At 44.1% G+C, this 18,798-nt stretch overlaps 1 protein-coding gene across 1 annotated transcript in view; it reads right to left on the bottom strand.

The window, feature by feature from the left end:
* Window positions 1-18,798, bottom strand: part of ACVR2B (activin A receptor type 2B) — a 59,638-nt gene that overhangs the window by 9,871 nt on the left and 30,969 nt on the right. Inside the window, exons 2-7 of the mRNA XM_026842414.1 lie at window positions 9,692-9,899; window positions 5,873-5,982; window positions 4,376-4,527; window positions 3,111-3,254; window positions 1,867-2,010; window positions 824-972 (exon numbers count right to left, since the gene is read on the bottom strand). Of these exons, the coding sequence (XP_026698215.1) occupies window positions 824-972; window positions 1,867-2,010; window positions 3,111-3,254; window positions 4,376-4,527; window positions 5,873-5,982; window positions 9,692-9,899 (907 nt within the window). The remainder of the gene's footprint in view (window positions 1-823; window positions 973-1,866; window positions 2,011-3,110; window positions 3,255-4,375; window positions 4,528-5,872; window positions 5,983-9,691; window positions 9,900-18,798) is intronic.

The following is an 18,798-nucleotide window of genomic DNA, read 5'->3' as shown; positions in this document are numbered from 1 at the left end:
GGGGTGGGGGGGAGTACGGTGGTGGATTACTGCGTGCAGCCCATGTAAATCCCTTCCAGAAAACTCCCCCCTTCTGTGCCACTAGCAAACCACTCAGTAGATATGCTTTAGTCCACAACAAGCAATGTGGGACTTATGAGAAGGGCTAAAACAAATATTGTTGCAATGAGCATGGTTTAACCCACTGCTTTCTGGATTCCCACTGTCCCCACGGTGCTGCCATTCAGGTGGGTTGAAGCATGTGTCAAGAGGTTTCAGCTGCCTGCTCTGGTGTCTCTTGTAAGAACCCTGGCATGATTTGGACGCTGTAAAACCAAATAGCATTCATTTTCTGCATTTCTACCGTTTCTCCATTTCTTACCTAATGCTAAAAGCTCTATGGGAAGACACGTAATGGAGTTATCAGTCTAAAACACTTAGGGAAAAACAGGGTCCAAATCCTTGTACAGCCACAGAAATACATGGACTGCAATGCGACTTACCAAGCACAGTCCTTTCAAAGAGCAGTTCTGCAGCAACCAGATTTGCCTTCCCACTACACGTCAAGACAAGAGTTGATAGAAGAGGGAAGTACCTATGCTTCAGACATTTGCCATAAACCACTACCAACCCTACTGACTTTTTCATGGACAAGACACTTACTTCCCCTTCACCATTAATATGTGGTTGAAAACAAATTCTTGTCTTAGCATAGGATTTGTTAGGTTAAAAGGCATTTACTTCCTAAAAGCACAGTCTCCTCCTACATTCAACAGTATCATTTCAAAGAGGTTGCAAACACTTGAACACAGCACTTGAATGGTTTCAACAAAAGTAGCCATACCTGTGTGCTATAGCAGGTTTGTGTCCTTCACCTTTGCACCAAGGGACATCTTCATGAAGGTAAGACAAGCCACGGGCCATTGTTTCTGCTACATGGCAGAGCTCATTCCAGCTGATAATATTGCCCTTCAGGTAATCCGTCAGAGAGCCCTAAGAAACAGGACATCGTATGTTCTGAATTGTAGACCCTGCTACGTGACAGATGTGCCAACTCATCAGTTTAGAAAATGGTTTTAATGAGTGCATGAGAAATTTGAACCTTGATTTAACAAGGGAAAAAAAATCACCAGTGAAAGTAAAAATGAAGAAATAAAACCCAGAAGTGTTTGTGAGTCCTCAGCCCTTGTCAGCACAGAAAGTATGTGGGTGTCTAAGAGGAGTCTACTAATCTGCCAGGTAAGAGGAGGGAGGTAAGGAAGGGACAAAATCATGTCAAACAGAGCAATTCATCTAACCTAAGAAAGGTGAAAGCCTTCCATAGAAGAAGATGATGCACTGTATCAGCTGGTTGTGGCAATGACTGACTCTGTAGACCTTGGATTAAACAGAGGGATAACGCTGCTGGCTCAACCCTGGATTTGTGCGTGTTTACTTTATTTTAAGTGTTAGCCATGTTTGATAACTAAAGCAATCCATGAAATGGGAGATATGCCCCTAGCTTCAAAAGCAAACACAGAGCTCATCTGCAAGGGGCAAATTGGGACTGCAATGGTCTGTGACATCCAGCTCCCATGTGCTCATCTACGCACATTATGAGATGGTGACTACCATATATGTGAGACGTGGCCTTTTGTACGTTTCTCTCTCCCCTCAGGTCCCACTTTATTAATCCTATGTTTGTGCAGGAAAGCCTTGAAAGCTAAAGGAAGGACCTTTGAAGAAGGGGAGCAGGAGCACTTCTCTGCTACCACTGAGCCATGGCTCACCAGGGACAGACTGGATAGATTACAAGGGAGCTTCTGGGAGAATATTAGACACCAAATCCTGCTGCTTCACAACCAGCTGCCTCTGCCTTCCCAAAATGTATGTGCAGTGACATGTTACCTTGTCATGGAAAGCTGTGATCAGCCAGAGTTCTGTCTCTAGGTTTGTCCCTCTTTTCTCTGCTGCGATAAATTGCAAAAGGTTTTCATGCTTCATGCCAGGAGTATTGAAAATCTCCCTCTCACTCTGCCAAGATTGCTTATCCTAAAACAGGGAGAAATGCACCATCAAAGATCACACTTCTCTTTAAAGCAGAAAGCTCCTTCAGCTCAGTCAGAGCTGCTCATGGTCCTCTTAATATCTTCTTCCAGCATTTGGATGTGATGTATCCCTTCAAAATGAGGCTGTTTTCCTAAAGGGTAGATGCTGGAGAAAGACTGGGAGTTGCTGTTCTCAGTCTCCCTTCCCCAGAATTATCCTCGGCTACTCCTAAAGCACCTGTGTGGGGAGGAGGGAGGAATCCAAACTCAGTCTCACTGGGAAATAAAATTTGTCAAGATTTCCTAAGGATGCTTGCAAGCATAAAGCCTGTGCATACAGCACCCAGATCTGCATTGTAGTTGTAATTTTTACGACTACAAAATCTAATCTAGGCTCTATTGAATATTTACTAGTAGGTCACAGCTGGCTTGTACAGAAGATGTGTAAATCTCCTTTAGCAACACTATGATAACAAATACAGGGCAAAAAATTAATGAAGAAAGAGATAGCAGAGGAGCACAAAGATGTTTCAGTCATTCTTCTTTCACTTGGCTTTTGATTGCTTTACTCTTTCCATCTGTAATTCCTACAGAGTCAAGTCAGTAGTGCTCAAAGGTTTCCTAGAGTGGAAGACATGAGCTGACAAAACGTTGCAGAGCAATTAGCTTTCACAGTGCCGGGGCTGTGCCTTTGTAAGCTGTAAACTGTTTGCTACGTTTGGGTCCAGATTTACAACCTACCCAGGCAGGACACACAAAGCCAGGTCTTTGGTCCTTTGTGTGCACTTCGGGCATCACAGCTGCACACTGCTTTCCTAGACTTTAACAACACAGACATTTGCAGCAAAGTTAAAATACCCCATAGATTTCAAAACGTGCTTGGTTTTGCCCTTCTTTCAACAACTACTACTACAGAAAGCATTTAGTAATGAGGTAACACAGAAAAGAGTGTAGGAAAGGAGGGTCCTTGAACTTCTTCCCCCAGCAGAAGAGTCCAAATGCATCTTTATTATGGTCTTAAAAACACTTCCATAGGCACTTAGAGCATTTCAGCCCCGGTGAGGAAACCAGGCGAGTGAGAACCTAATGCAATGCCCTTCTCACCTGAATAGGGAAGATTTTTACTGCTACGTAGTCATTCATCAGCTGAGCCTTCCACACACAGCCAAAGCGTCCCCTTGCCTTGATCTCCAAGAGCTGCAGAGGCTTTAGGCCAACCAGGGGAGAAGGGGGTGGAGGGCCAGGGTCCTGCACAGGAGAAAAATTGTTACCAGCTTAAGCTGGACTGTAAAACAAAGGGAAGGGAGGAATGGAGAGATTGCATATGGGGAAAGAGACATAAAGAAGTGACATTTTATTTAATACAAATTATTTAGATGTACTGTTTGCAACAAGAGCAGCCTGAAATTCCCTATCTTGCTTTGCAGGGTATTTGTATAGAATATATGTAACAATCTATGCCTCCAAGTGTCACTCTGTGTGTCAAACTACTGCCTGCCATCCTCTGGCAAAACCTGAATTCTCCTGTGTTTTCAATGCAAGAGCTATTTTGGGCTGTAAAACACCAATGACCTCAAGGCTACCTTCTGTCAGAAGTAGGAATTTTTTGAGCTTTGCGACCCAACAGCCAACTACACCTAAAACCTCCCTAATGCATTTCATTAGGCATGTTTCACATAAACCTAGCAATGGGCAGTAAACAGGTCTGTCAGCATCATAAAGATCATATCTGTTTAAACTCTGCATTTGTGCACGAGAACAACACAACCCTGCAGGATGCGTGGCATTGGAGCTCTGTCCTATCTGCTTTCAGATGAGAAAGGTTTACAGTATGGGCTGTTAGAGGCAGAGGAGGGAGAGGGAGCTGCTTGGCCCTTCAGAAGAAACCAGAAGGCTCAGGGCACAGCAGAACCAGCAAGCACCAGTTCATGATGATTTTGGGTCATGAAGACAACCTCCTGCGTGCATTCTCTGATGGCTCATAAAAACTGAGCTTCAACAGGGAAAGCATCTCCCCTTGTCCCATAAAGCTGATAGGAACTTGATCATCTCTCTGATCTCTGCTCCTCTGCAAAGTTGGCTGAAATAAGGCAACGGGTTTAAGAGTTTGAGGGGAAGGATAACCACCAAGCAAGGCCGTGTAACTCCACCCCTCAGGAATCTCAGACATGGATAAACCCATCTAAACCCACCAGCCTCACAGGGAATGCTAACACCACCAAGGAGGCCAACTGTAACACCAACTACAAAAAGACAGGGAATAAAAGTTAGGTCACCTGAGAAGAGTGAAGCAAAAGTGGATGTGAACTTATACTGAGCAGTCTCCGTGACTTTTATAAGGTTCAAATAAAGGTGAGCAACTCCCTCACCTCATTAATGTCGACATGACCGTAGGGAGGCTTGCGATGACGGTACATCCAGAAGGCCAAGAGGATAGCCATGGAGAGGACAGCAATAGGAAGCAGTGAATAAACCAGGATGTTGAGCAGGGAGGGTGTTGGCGGTGGCGGCTCATATATGACTGCAAGGAAAGGAGCAGGGTAAATGAGGGAAAGGACCCTTCAGGCATGCAACAGCACCGTCAGCTACGTGTCTAGATGCAACCAAACTCATCCTTCCTTCTACTCCAAAGTTGACAATGCTTAGTGGCATGTCACATCACATCCAACAGTATTCATAAGACTCTGTGGTTTATTCTTTTCCATATGACTATTAGTACTGGAGTTGCAATGGTCCAAACCACACTTTGCAAGCTGAACCTCCAACCGACCTTTATTTAAGATGGGTATTTCTTGCTGGGATACGTAAAAGCAGATTTCCTTCTCTTAACCCTTCCAGATGTATTAAAGCAAGTACGAAATCCCTCACAGCATTGCTTTGACTTTTACAGTGATTGAGAAGATGTCAGTTTTTAGTAAAATGCTGCTGAAGCCACAATCAAGTGCGCTATTCCCACATTAGTTCTTGTTCCAAATTACATCAGTGCAGTTGAGACACAAACAATGGGAATACTAAATGGAGCCATGTTGCTATGTTGGAGACAGGGAAGGAAAAAATAGCAAGACTTGCCAAATTAAACAAAAAACTATTAGAGAAAGAATATTTGCTACTACGTTGCTACGGGTACATTAATAACAGGAGATAATAAAACTCATGTAAACAATTAAAAACCTAACAGGAAAGCCCAGGAAAATCTGATAATGGTATACTGGAACATCTCAGTAAATGTAGGTAGTCGATAGCAAAAGAAACTATCCTAAGGAAAAGATCCACCTGCTTTAATAATTTTTATTGAATGATACTTTAGCAAGTGTACAGCTAGAATAATCATCCTTTTTCTATTAGCCTCTGAAGAAGGACTTGTTATTATTTTTCTTCCTTAAAGTACATCTACAAACTCTGAAAGCTGACATACACACCCGTTCCCTTTTGATCCCCAGACTAACAAAATAGCAATCAAATGCAAAAATCCCAGCTGCTCAAGGTATTTTGAAACCTGTGACCTGTGAAAATTAAGGAAGAAGCTGTCAAATACCTTTTAAGAGTTTGAGTCTTGATCTATGTCCTCTTCCTCTTGTGCGAGATTTTGTTTTCTAATATCCCAATGTGAATGTCCACCATAAAGAAAACCTAATCCTTATTGACAGTATCTGAGGTGTTGGTACAACACACTTTACCCACAGCATGAAACAACCCCAGAAAAATATTCTTAAAGAACCACAGCAAAAGGATTTCTGGAATTTGTAACCAAAATGGTACTTTGTGTCCCATCAGATATAATTTTTCTCAACATCTAACAATTCAAAGTCATCACAAACTGGGTCCAGAGGAAGAGACCCCAACTCCCTATCCACCCAGTCACTCACCTTCTGGACCGGTGACTTCAGGCAAATGGGTAAATTTCTCATTGCAATAGTTGCCCTCACAGCAGCAGAAAAACACTTGAGGGTTTTCTTCTGTGGCCACACACTCCTGCCTGTGTCAGGGAGGGACAGACACAGCAATGAAGGGAAGAGAAAAAACAACATCAGCCAACTCCTGCTTCTTGTCTTTGAGAGACGACCTGCCTTGAACTGTCTTTTCCACAAGCCTTCTCCTGCTGCTGCGCTGCACAGATCAGCACTCTCCACTTACAGAAAACAACTTGGCACTCAGATACCCCAGTGGATAGCAAAGACCCTTGAAAAGACTGTAAAGGAAACAAATGCTTCCATATGTACTGAAGGCATTAGGTGGCGAGTAATAAATAACAGCCACAGCCACTAACTGAATGAGAAGCAGAAAAAAAATGGAGAGATGCCTCGTTCCCTGAACAGCGTCTTTCCCACTGCCCATATGTATGCTGTCAGGGGAGAGGAGTATTTGATCATGCAATTAAAGATTGTGCCATAAAGCATATATGACGAGGGCTGAGCTAAGACTGCTCTCACAGCCTTGAGCATCACTAACTCTACGCAGTAAGTCACCAGACACCATCAGCATCAGTCCTGCTGCAGCAGGAAGTGAGGCTGCAGGTTTTGTTTTTGGTGTTTTTAAGTTTAATTTTCAAGTGCCATCTCCTTCTCCTTTAAAAATCTTATTCCTGCACAAAAGCCTTTAAGAAAATCAGGTTGCAGCTCTCATTTTTTGTATTTGTCTGTTATCCAGGTAGCACTACAGCCTTCTCAGCACTGGGGTTTCCTTCCACACTGTGCAAGGCCTTAGGGGACTTCTACAGAGCAGACCAACTCCACTTCCACACATCCTCCCTCTCCCACAGATCAATGCCGAAAGAGGCATGCAGTGATTTTTGCAGTGCTCTAGCAGTAATTTCTTTTTCTTAAATGCCTGCTTCCCTTCCCTGCCACCTTTTGCTACACTACCTTCTGCTTTTAGTTATTAGGGCTGCAGAGCTCCTCTCTGCAGAGAACTGTATCAAACTATTTCCTGAAGCCCAGCTAAATTATATGCATAACTTCCTTCCTTTGACCATTCGGAGGAAGTAGCAAAACAATCATATGGGTTTGACATTATTACTCATTTATGAACCCATGCCAAGCCTCCCTTTCTGTGGTATCACTGACGTACTGCCATAAGAAGAATGGAAAAGGCTCTCTTCAATCATAACACAGGGTAGTTTCCAGTGCTTTATTCCTTTTGGGGGAAAAAAGCAGCTATAGTTGAAATGTCTCCTGCAAGGTCCCAGCTGGGAAGCACTTGGTTTATTTTTCAGGCTTTTATTTTTTTAAACTTCAAAGAAAAAAAGCAGCTATTTGACTTATTCAAATGAACAAAGATGTTTCAACAAGTTAAGCAATGTTTCCAGATGCTTTTTCGTGAAATCAGATAACAAGCCGTTTGGATTTAACAGCATCAGTATTGGAGTCTTCAATAGAAAACACATCCTTTGCTGAATCTGTTGCTTAAGAAATCAAGCTAATGAGTGAAAACAGCCTGCTCCACATCTGCAATTCATTATCCCTGTCTTTGAGTTGGTGTGCGCTTGGGGCAGACATCCAGGTACATATGACATATTATACTTAGTAAATATTACAAATGAGACAGTGGGAGAGAACGACACATTTTTCTATGGCAGCGAGGGCATGTTTTGTAGCGGTTCATGTGCTCTTCAAGGGAACGTGAACACAACCTCTCCACTGGAGCTGTGTAAATAAATGTAGAGCACACAAGTTGATTTTTAAACACCACCTTTTTCCTATAACCTTAAATGTACATGTGCCACGTACTTGTTTCCTTAAGATAAAGAACAGAGTACTGAGCCATCATCCTCAACATCTCAACCCTTTCACGCCTGAATTTTTCACCTTCCAGCAACAAGGAGGCAGTGCTTGGCACACACCAACACATACTGCCTGTCCTCCAAGAGTTGCGGCCTGGCAGAATACGACCATGCCCTGCATCCAGGGAATACTCTTGCAGATATTACAGGCACATCTCCTGAGGCTGCACCCAGGCACTCGGCATCCAAAAGTGCTCAAGACAGAGACAAAAACGGTGTCAGCACAGCACCACTGATCAAAAAATCATCTTTTTAGCCATTTTTGACATCTTGGGATGCAACACTACCTGCATGAAAGACTGCCAGAGCATTCAAGGGAAGGTAAAAAAAAAGACTGCATTTAAACAGCCTTTATTTAATTAAAGCTAACCTTTATTTCAAATGTTGCTTTCAACACCTGTACTTTTTGTTAATTCTCAGATATTTTAACTTTGCTCTAGAACTGTGACTTTAAAGAATCAGGCTGCAGGATAATGGATGCTCAACCCCAGGGCTGCAAAAAGGCTTGTGAGGAGCCCTGGAAACTTTTTACCATTATAACAGAGCAACACACGATGACAAAGTTTAAGAACCACTACATCCCTTCACAGAGACACTCAGTGACAATACAAGTGTCACTGTATAAGAGAGCAAGCACTGAAAGGAGAAATCTGTTTACAGTAAACACTTCTGCTTGGAAGTAGGAAACTAGAGTGACCTTCTGTTCTCAGAAGGGTTGGCATTAAGATGACTAATGGGCCAAGGAGGATTGATTTATCGGGAAGAAATACAAATTTAACTATATAGAGAGCTTGGCTATGCAACTGGCAAATGAATAGGTGTGGTAGGAGAGTTAACCTCAGTGCTAATAATAGAAGGAAGATGAGGAGCAACTCACAGTCAGGATAAGCTAAGGCAACAGGCACAAAAGCAGGGATAGTGTACAGCACCGAAGGTAGAATACTCTCCAGCCACAGGAAATATCTAGTCCCATCTTAAGCTCTATGGCTTAGGACCTGATGCCCTAAAACTTTTTGATTGAGAAGCTACAAAGATGCTCAGCTGGCAATTGCACAAAGGTGAGATCAACAACACTGCTGTTCTATCAAGGGAAATCCTTGAATTTTATGTTCTCTTAATCATAATTGAAAGGGTTATGTTTGGGTTGATTGGTTGGCTGCTGGTTTTTTGTGGTTTGTTTTTTTTTAACAGAAACGCTGAGTCTAGGGCTACTGAACATTATCCTTTTAAACCGTGAAACTTCAGAAGGCTATCTTCTTTAGCTGTAATTCTTTTTCCCTCTGTAGAATTAAATCAAGGGAAGTGAGAAAAGACTAGTTTATTTTCCCAGCTATTTAATGAGGCTGGAACCTTCATACTGCAAAACCTTGCTCCTTTTCAGCTCGCTACAGGCAGCAATGCACAAACATACGTATTGCTTTTGCTGCCCGTCTCTTTCTCCTGGCCTGTCTCTTATCTCAGCTGAAGAACAGTGAAACTTTTTGCAACATCACAAACACCAGAATACCTCAACTTCTAACCACCTCCAGATATCTGTGCTTTTCTAGAGAGCTCCCAATGATTCCAAGTTTTCCTTTGTATTGCCAAATGATCTTGGAAGAAGGTATGACTCTTCATTTGATGGTACAGGACATGTTTTTCAACGCATGCCAGAATTATCAAAGCTTTGCTAAGAAAAAAAACCCAACACAACAAAACACTTAAAAATGCCTTTTGCAGCTTCTATTTAGAAAGCCAAAGTAGGTAAGCAAGAATTCTGAGAGTTGCATTAGCAACATACATAATTACAGGAGATGAATGGGCCAATTGACTTGAACTTGCTTTCTTTCCTCAATGCAAAACCCCAAGCCTATGCACTTAAGAGGAACAATTAAATCTGTATCAGAAAAAACAGTTAAGCTATTACCTGTCATAACAGTTGAAGTCGTCTAACCAGCAGCCTTTCTTCACCAGCTCGATGGAGCCTGAGTTGTTTCTCCACGAGGCGTAGCAGTGGAGCCGCTTGTCCTTCTCCCCCTCGCAGCGCTCCACACCACTCTGGTTGGTCTTCTCCAACTCCCAGTTGGCATTATAGTAAATGCATTCCCTTGTCTCAGCCTCCCCATGGCCTGGTCCTGAAGCAAAATTCAAATCCCAAGTATGTTCAAGCAAAATCAGAAACATCTCTATGTGGCTATGCTTTAGGTGCTACATACATTTGCCTCCCTGATTGCTAAGAAGCTCACTGATGTGAGCTTCAGCACAGCATGGAGGATTATTCTCCTTTGCAGGTGTGATGTAGGGAACAGAAAGGTGAGGTTTGCCTAGGTTCACAACAGGAGCTCACAGTGAAGTCAAGAGCCCAGCTGAGACCTCCCCCAGATCTCCTCCAGCCAGTGTTTCAACCACAGGACAACTGGGGGATGTACTAGGCAACCCATACCCAGTACTTTCTAATCACAGAAACCCTGTTTAGGAAAGACAGCCTCCCAGGGTTCTACTTGCTGCTTACTGGGATGTCACACAACAGTCACCCTCCCTCTCCACCACTATTATGGGAAACACCACCTAAAAATAAATGGTTTCTTATGTGGGTAGGATGTAACTGAGGACAGATAATATTCATCCTGCCGAGGAGGGCCTGACCAGTTCCTATTCCTCACTCAGATCCCAGTTCTGCCTTATGTGAATAAGACTGTGTATGATAAATGCCGTATTTTGAGTTATGGCTGACACAGCTCATGCTGCCTCTCCACCCAAGCAAGACCTTCAGCAAAAAGCAACTCTGTTCCCCAAACAAATCTGGCCACCCCAAATGGACATTTGGCCACCCCAAACAAAGGAGATTCCATAGTCTGTGGGTTTTCCCCCTTCAGAGCCCTGTACCAAAGGACCACATTCCTACTGCCCCGAGTGAAACAACATGGTCAATGATTCAATGTCCAAGTGGAGCGCAATGACAAGTGGCATTACTCAGGGGACGGCATTGGGACTGGTGCTGTTTAATATGTTTGTTGGTGACACGGACAGTCGGACTGAGTGCACCTTCAGCAAGTTTCATGACAAAAGCAAGCTGTGTGGTGCAGTTGACACACTGGAGAGAAAAGATGCCATCCAGAGGGACCTTGATAGGCTTGAGAGGTGGGCCCGTGCAAACCTCGTGACATTCAGAGAGGCCAAGTGCAAGGTCCTGCACATGGGTCAGGGCAATCCCAAGCACAAATACAGGCTGGATTAAGAACAGCCCCAAGGAGAAGGATTTGGGGATGTTGGTTGGCAAGAAGCTCAACATGACTCTGCAACTTGCGTCTGCAGCCCAGAAAGCTAACCGTACCCTGGGCTGCATCAAAAGAAGCATGACCAGCAGGTCAAGGGAGGTGATTCTCCCTCTCTGCTCTGCTCTGGTCAGACCTCATCTGGAGCACTCCATTCAGCTCTGGGGACCCCAGTGTAAGAAAGAAAAGAACCTGTTGGAGCAGGTCCAGAGGAGTCCATGAAGACAATCAGGGGTTTGAAGCACCTTCCCTATGAGGACAGGCTGAAACACTTGGAGCTGTTGAGCCTGGAGAAGCAAAAGCTCCAAGGCGACCTCAGAGCAGCTTTTCTGTACCTAAAGGAGGCCTACAAGAAAATCGGAGATAGACTCTTTATCAGGGAGAGTAGCAATAGGATGAGAGATAATGGTTTTAAACTGAAAGAGGGTAGATTTAGATTGGATAGAAAGAAGAAATTCTTCACTGTGAGGGTGGCGAGACACTGAAACACGCTGACCAGAGAGTCAGTGACTGCCCCCGCTCCCTGGAAGTTTTCAAGGCCAGGTTGGACGGGGCAACCTGGTCTAGTGGAAAGTGTCCCTGCCCGTGGCAGGGGGGTTGGAACCAGGTGATGTTTAACGTCCCCTCCAACCCAAAACAGTCTGTGATAATTCCCCCATAGCCACCACGGCACAGAACTGAAAGACAATTACAGACACATCTATTAAAAATGGATTCAAGTAAGGGAACACTGGTATCTGCATGTGACCTGTTTCTTGTCCTAAGCCTTAGAAATCCTCTCTTCATTTGGAAGTATTCTGCTTTGTAGGCATTTTTAGAACTAATTTAAAATGAGAAGAATAATGAAACAAACACACAGCATGTAAGCAGACAACCAAAAAAGGTACCATGAAACTTGTGATTTTGTAAATCCTGGGATGCCCTGCAGCCATCTCTCTTTGGGATTACTCAACGTAAGGCAAGGTCAGACCTGGCCATTATTTTGATTGATTGAAATCATGCAAAATGTAGGTATCTCAGTAAAATATGTTGACAACTGGGTAGAAAACACAGATGGATCCCGCAGGATGGTGAAATTGAAGTGCTGTGCTCCCAGAGTAGCCAGACCTTTGCAAAGCAAAAAGTATCTGTCTGGAAAATTTTGCAGTGCTTTCATGACTTTACCTTCTCCAAAGGCCATGCAACCTTTAATGTTGAGATTAAGACAGTCAGGGCCATGTCTGGACAATCTAAATGCAACCCAGCCTGTGATTCCCACTCAACATGGCGAATCAGCCACTTCTGAAAGGTCTCTACAAAGTGATGCAATTCAGTCTTCATAAGACACTGAGCAGCAAGTGGTTTAGAGCCAGCAGAGAAAACACCTGGCCTGGGCACAGGCACAAGCTACAAGCTCCGGATACCTTCTGTAGCTTCGATGTTTCCATACCTGAACACCCACCCACTAGCGATGTATATACCCTCACAACACCCCATCAGAGAAAGCCGTATTTCTTCCAAGTGAAAATCCAACACAGCAAGATTAAATAATTTGTCTCAAGTGAACAGGATGCTGAGGGGTGACCGACCCGCCTTTCCACAGCCTGCAACTCCTCAAGTTGCCAAGTCTCCAAGTTGTTACCTGGTGGCAGGATCACCTCCAATTTTGCATTGCATAGAGAGCCCTTTAGAGATGGTGCTCGAGCTAGAGATTGCATTCAAGCTATTCAGTGTAGCCTGATCTGCTGTGGGGATTCAACCTTCTGCGTCAAGCCAGGCATCAAGCAAGGAGTACAGATGACCTGGCAAGGAGGGGAAGTGGAACTGCAAGAAGGTTGCAGGAGAAACCATAGCTTCTGCACAAGCTAGGGGTGATGTGTGCAGATGGCTCTGTTATCAACACCTCGACTCAGCGATAGGTAGTTTTCATGCAAACTCATCAGACTAGGAAGATCTCTTTGAAAATCAAAGAGGTGTTCAATCCTTCAATAACATTTCTTGGGAAGAACGTTTAATCTTCATTGTGGGAAAGACTGCAAGGGAGGAAGGGTTCGAGAAAGTCATAAAGCTGACTTCTGAAACTGAAAATTATATTCAAAGCACACACGAACAAGAGCTCAATTTCAATAGCACCTGCAGGTTTTATCGGCACTTGCAAAGCTCTATCCGAGTTTTCCTCCGACAAGTTGCTTACTATAATAAAAACAACCTACCAATATCCCTCAACACAGAACAGTGTCAATATTGACACTCCTTGTTAAAGCCTTGATATTTGTTCTCTTGATACTTACACCATGCTTTGTTAGGGCAGATTAAGCATTTTTGCTAAATACTGATTAAATCAGCAGGAAAGCAAAGGAGCATTGTCTTATGTGTAGGGAGGGTGATATCTTTTTATTTATAAAGGAGCAAATAAATATTTTAGCTTTACTGTAATACTACATATGACTTCCAACTGACACCTGATAGCTAATACTCGCTATCACCTTCTGGTCCGGTCCTTGAAATACATTTTGTAATATCATTTCTGTCATCCCAAACTGAATCCCTAGACGGAAATTTCCTCTCCCTCCCCCACCTCATCTCCCAGAAAACAGGAAGGTTTAATGAACTGTTCGCCTGGGAAACAGCCCCAAAATCTAATCCTGGCTCAACCACCTCTGTCTGTAACCTCGAGCAATATTGTGCAGCCTCTGTTTTCTCCACCTGCAATGAGGGCCAATGCAACACACAAAGCTGCAGTGAGATTTGATGTTTCCACTGTGCTTTGAAAAGGGAATGTTAAAAAGATGTGAAGCAAGAGCTGTATCGGCTCTGGGACCAGCAAACCAAGGCTGCTAAATCCTGTGTTGAGTCCAGGCTCCCTTCCTCCAAGACAGTCGCCTTTTCTGGAACAAGTTTCAGCTGAAGACTAAGATCTGCTTGCAAACATGCAAACCCAACTCGGCAGACAGCAACTGCTCCAGGAAAAAGGCCCTTTGCGGTTTTTCCCCTGCTGTCAAAGCTTAGATGAATTGAGTGAAAGCATGTATAAAGTTTTGGATGACTAAATACATGCACATTTTCCTTAAAACAGCTCCTAAGGATGCTTGCATTAAGGATACACTTTAAAAAACGGTGTGCTTGCTACCTGCTTTCAGATCTTTTTAAAAAGCCATTTGGTAAGGATCCTCATCCTGCTGGGTGCTCAGGACTGCAAGAAACGCTTCTGTTTGTGCCCAAGGTGGTATCAGCAGAAAGGGGCATGGCTCCAAGACAGGGTATTAATTTACCTGCTGTTTTAGCTCATCAAGAAACACTCACACCTTGTTCTATAATGGATCACACTGAGACCAAAGTTTGTAGCTAACTGCCTTATCTGCACTCACTGCATTAAAACCCTCAACTGAATGGAGGGAGAGGGAATTGAAACAGGGTTTTCTCCCTTTGAGGTAGCATGGTGGGGTGGTGGTAACTAAGAGGAGGAACTCTGAGCTATGCTCCTGCATCTCCAGGAAACCATGTAGTTTTTCCTGCCTCCTCTTCCTCCCTTGGGCAATGGGTATGTAAGTGCCTGTTTCCCCAAGGCCACTGGAGGTCTGTAAGAAACGGGTAGGAGAGATCAACCATGTCCTGATTCTCATTTCAAGTAGCAAAAAAAATCAGAGGGTACTTCCCCAAAATGGGCACAGGAAGTGCTTGTCTCCTTCTGCCAGACACAGCTGATGCAACAAGGGTTGGGTTGGACTTGAGTGGGCTTCCGTCAATGCCCAGCAGCACAGTCTTGCTCAAGGGAGGTGTTGAACCAAACCTGAGCAGCCGAGGGAAGGGACAGGATTAATTTTGGCAATAGAAAGGCTTTCCAAAAACAAAAGCCTTTGGGTACAGTCACAAACCACAGCTTGAGATGGACTAAAGGGGCTGTGTCCCCAGGTCCTGCCCTCCCCTCCCTACAATGATCTTGCAGTCTCCCTCATGTCAGCATTGGTACACATTAGGAAAGCTGCTGAATTCCTTCATTTGGTGGCACTGCCTGGTAAGGACATGCTGCTTATGTGGGGAGGAAAATAAAACATACCAGGGAACTGCTTAGATTCTGGCAGAAAGTCAACAGGACCTGGGCACAACAAAATATAAAACATTTGCTAAGCAAGTGTTTGAAGATCACTGTCAGAACTTGGTCCTTGGGCCCTTGTTCATCTCCTGCTTAATCCAACTCCACCAGCCAGAAAGCAAAGGTTGGAGAAAAAGCTGTTTCCTACCCAACAAGGACTCCCATTAGGTACAGGCAAGAGGTACAAACACTGGTGGAATCTGATGACCCCTGCCACACATATGTATTTTGCAGGAGAGATGTTTCAACCAAGTCTGCAGAAACTACCGCAGACAGAACTGCCTTGCTGCATAGGCAGCACTTTGCAAAAAATGCTGAACAAGCAAACCAAAAGCACGAACATCAGGCAGGAGCATGGCATATCCAGCAGAGCAGCCTGCTATCAGCCCCAGTTCTCTTCATGGAAAATAACCTCATGTCAGCAGCTAGGCAAAAGCAATAAAGATTTTAATACCACAATCCATAGTCATTTGTGGGAGGAAGGGCCCAGGAAAGCTAGTTAAGCTACTTAATATTCAAGGATCACCTTCTCCAAGCTCAGAAGTGATGCATCCCAACAAAGAGGAAGTCAGGCAAAAACATCAGAAGTCCTGCATAGATGAGCTCGTGGACAAGCTCATACACAAAAAGAAAGCCTTCAGAGGGTGGAACCAAGGACAGATAGCCTGGGAGGAATACAGAGAAATGTCCGAGCAGCCAGGTATCAGGTTAGAAAGACCAAAACCCTGACAGAATTATATCTGGCCAGGACGTCATAGGCAACAAGAAAAGCTTCTATAGGAACATGTGGGCACTCTTCAGAAGGAAACAGGAGGCCTGGTTATCTAGGACAGAGAAGGCTGAGCTACCCAATCACTTTTTGTCTCAGTCTTCACCAGCAAGTGCTCCAGCCACACTGCCCAAATCACAGAAGGCAAAGACAGGGACTGAGAGAATTAAGAACATCCCACCATAAGAGAAGATAAGGTATGAGACCATCTAAGGAACCTGAAGGTGCACAACTCCATGGGACCTGATAAGATGCATCTACAGGTCCTGAAGATAGAAGAAATAAATTCTTCACTGTGAGGGTGGCGAGACACTGGTACAGATTGCCCAGAGAAGCTGTGGCTTCCCTCTCATTGGCAGTGTTCAAGGCCAGGTTGGACGGGGCTTTGAGCAACCTGGTCTAGTGGAAGGTGTCCCTGCCCATAGCAGGGGGGGGTTGGAACTAGTGATCTTTAAGGTCCCTTCCAACTCAAACCATTCACTGATTCTGTGATTTAAGGAATAAAGTCTGAAGTCCTGTTTGAAATCAGAGTTTAAAGAAGAATTACACTTTGCAGGAGCAGGCTGGTTTCTGGCATCCTACTACATCCACCCAGAGCTTCGGGGATGATGCAGCGTGGCTTCTCCCAACACCTTCCTCAGTCAAAAGCCACAGGCAAATATCTTTACGCAAAATAACATCAAGCCCAAATAACTCCCAACGCATCATGAAGGCAGAAGGAGGCTACCCACCAACAACCATTTTTGGGGTGTAAATGAACTTTTTGACCTCAGCCCTGAGAAACTATCATGCCAATTCTCTTGGGTCAATTTTCTGCTCCAAATGACTGAGGCATCACTAGGTTTTTGCCAAGCAAGACCCCCAGCACCTATCCGAGGCATGTAATGATGGGAAGAGCAGTTGAAACTGCGCGATGTGGGAAGCTCTCTCGCCTCTACTTGGGAGTTGCAAGGCACAGAGGGAGCTCATTAAAAAGGGTCCTCTTGAACTGAAGGACTTCAGCCTGCTGAGGCATGGGACCTTGCTGCTGATCTGAGACTAAACTCTGCTCTCCTAATTTGGAGCTGCTGACAGATCACTAAGGCTGTGTCATTATCCAACAGCTGCTAAATTATAGCCAAGATCCAGTGTAGCAACTCTGGGTCTAGGTGTTAGTGGTTGCTGGGCTCCCAACTCATAATTAGATACATAGGGAATATCTTCCCCAAGGCTGAAGGCTGCTATAAATCTCAACTCTTTATCTCTGCCTGTCCCCTTTTTAAAACCTAAAATGAAAGTATATACAAAAAGATGGGATGTGTCAAAATAGTCTGCATAAACACTGAGTGATTTACCAGACAGTCTGTTTGCCTAACTGTCAAAACCACAGGGCTTTATATATGAAACTGTGTATGCAACTGAAGTTATTTGCAAACACTTAGTTATATCCCTATATAGCTATTTGTACATGTAATTTTATAATATAAAATGACAGAGATTGTACACTGAATTGGGGTAATTGCCCTCTAATTTGGAGGGTAATTGCATGTAGCAATTAAGCAACTGCGGATGCATTCTTGCATGTGTGATTATGAAAGTCGGGCCCTTTGTTTGAGGTTTGGGTTTGTTTTCAAGAGCTATCCCTCAAACCGCAGCACGGTTGAGCAGAGCTGGGAAATAAAAGGCTGCTGGGTGCTCAACTTGCAGCACAGCATCCACTGGGATGAGCCACTTCAGCACTGGCTCACACCCGCCCCGTCCCATTATTCAGCTCCTGCGGGGATGCTAAACCAGCCGCCTCCGAACCCGGGGCTGCATTTTGGCACATCTTTCAGTAGGGGGACCACAATCTAAGCATGTGTAGAGCACACACTGGGAGGCACTGGTGGGGAAGCAAAGGCAGGGAAAGAGGGCTGCCGCCCCCCAGATCTTCCTCGCCCAGACACCTGCCCAGAAGTTATGTAAATGACTGCAAATCAAATAGTTGTTGCTACCATACTGGATCCCAAAATTAAGCCAGGAGAAGGCTTGCAACCAGGAAAGCTTGGAAAATGCTGTTCTGGAGAGACCACCCAGTTGCATCTCTACAGAGCCGATAATGAATCGACAATTAGTAAATGTTGTTGCTCCAGCACTTATTCCCCAAGCGAGGTGATTTAATTCCTGCTGTACTTAAATAATAGGGTCTATATACGTCTTTAGGCAAAGCATCAAACTAGCGATGACATCTGCGGTTAAGTACATAACTATACATGAGGATTTAAAGACTCATTGCTTGTATCCCCTGTTCTTTCACAAAAACCTTGAAATGGCAGAGCCACACAAAACAGAAATGAAACCCCTTAATTCTGCAGAGCCCTGTTCTCAAGCCAAAACTTCACCCCACCTTTAGGGACCTCTGGCCAGCATACACACAGGCACAGAGCAATAAATATCCAGGGCTTGCCCCTTCCAACCAGCATGTAGAGATGGAATGTAGAGATGGGCACTGTCTTGGCTAATTAAAAAAAACTGGTAAAGCATCGACTATTGCAAAATGTTTTGGTTCTTAAGCCAGATCAGGTAAAATGGGGCCCATATAGCACCGAGAACAGCAACAGAATAATGCCAAGGGAAGACATTACTTTGAATTTTGTTTTCTGTCAATACATTTGGCATATCCCACGATAAAAGAGCTCTAAGTTTTCTAGTCAATCAATGGCTGTTAATCTATTATCTCAGCATATATTGCCATGGTAACCTGCAATGATGCCATTGACAACCAGTCTCAAAAGGACAGGAGGCTTTAAGTCATTTTCTTTTAAAATTAAAAAAGGAACTTTAATATTAAGAAATACATCCTCCCTGCTCACCAGGGATGACAACTCAGGGGTTCTATATTCACACCATGACTCACACTTCACAGCTTCCACGGACATCTGTGTAGCAACTGTCTCTTA

The sequence above is a fragment of the Athene cunicularia genome (genome assembly GCF_003259725.1).
Source record: "Athene cunicularia isolate RWA chromosome 2 unlocalized genomic scaffold, athCun1 chr2_part1, whole genome shotgun sequence".
In the NCBI taxonomy this organism is placed as follows: Eukaryota; Metazoa; Chordata; class Aves; order Strigiformes; family Strigidae; genus Athene; species Athene cunicularia.
This window is presented reverse-complemented; position numbering and strand designations above follow the sequence as displayed.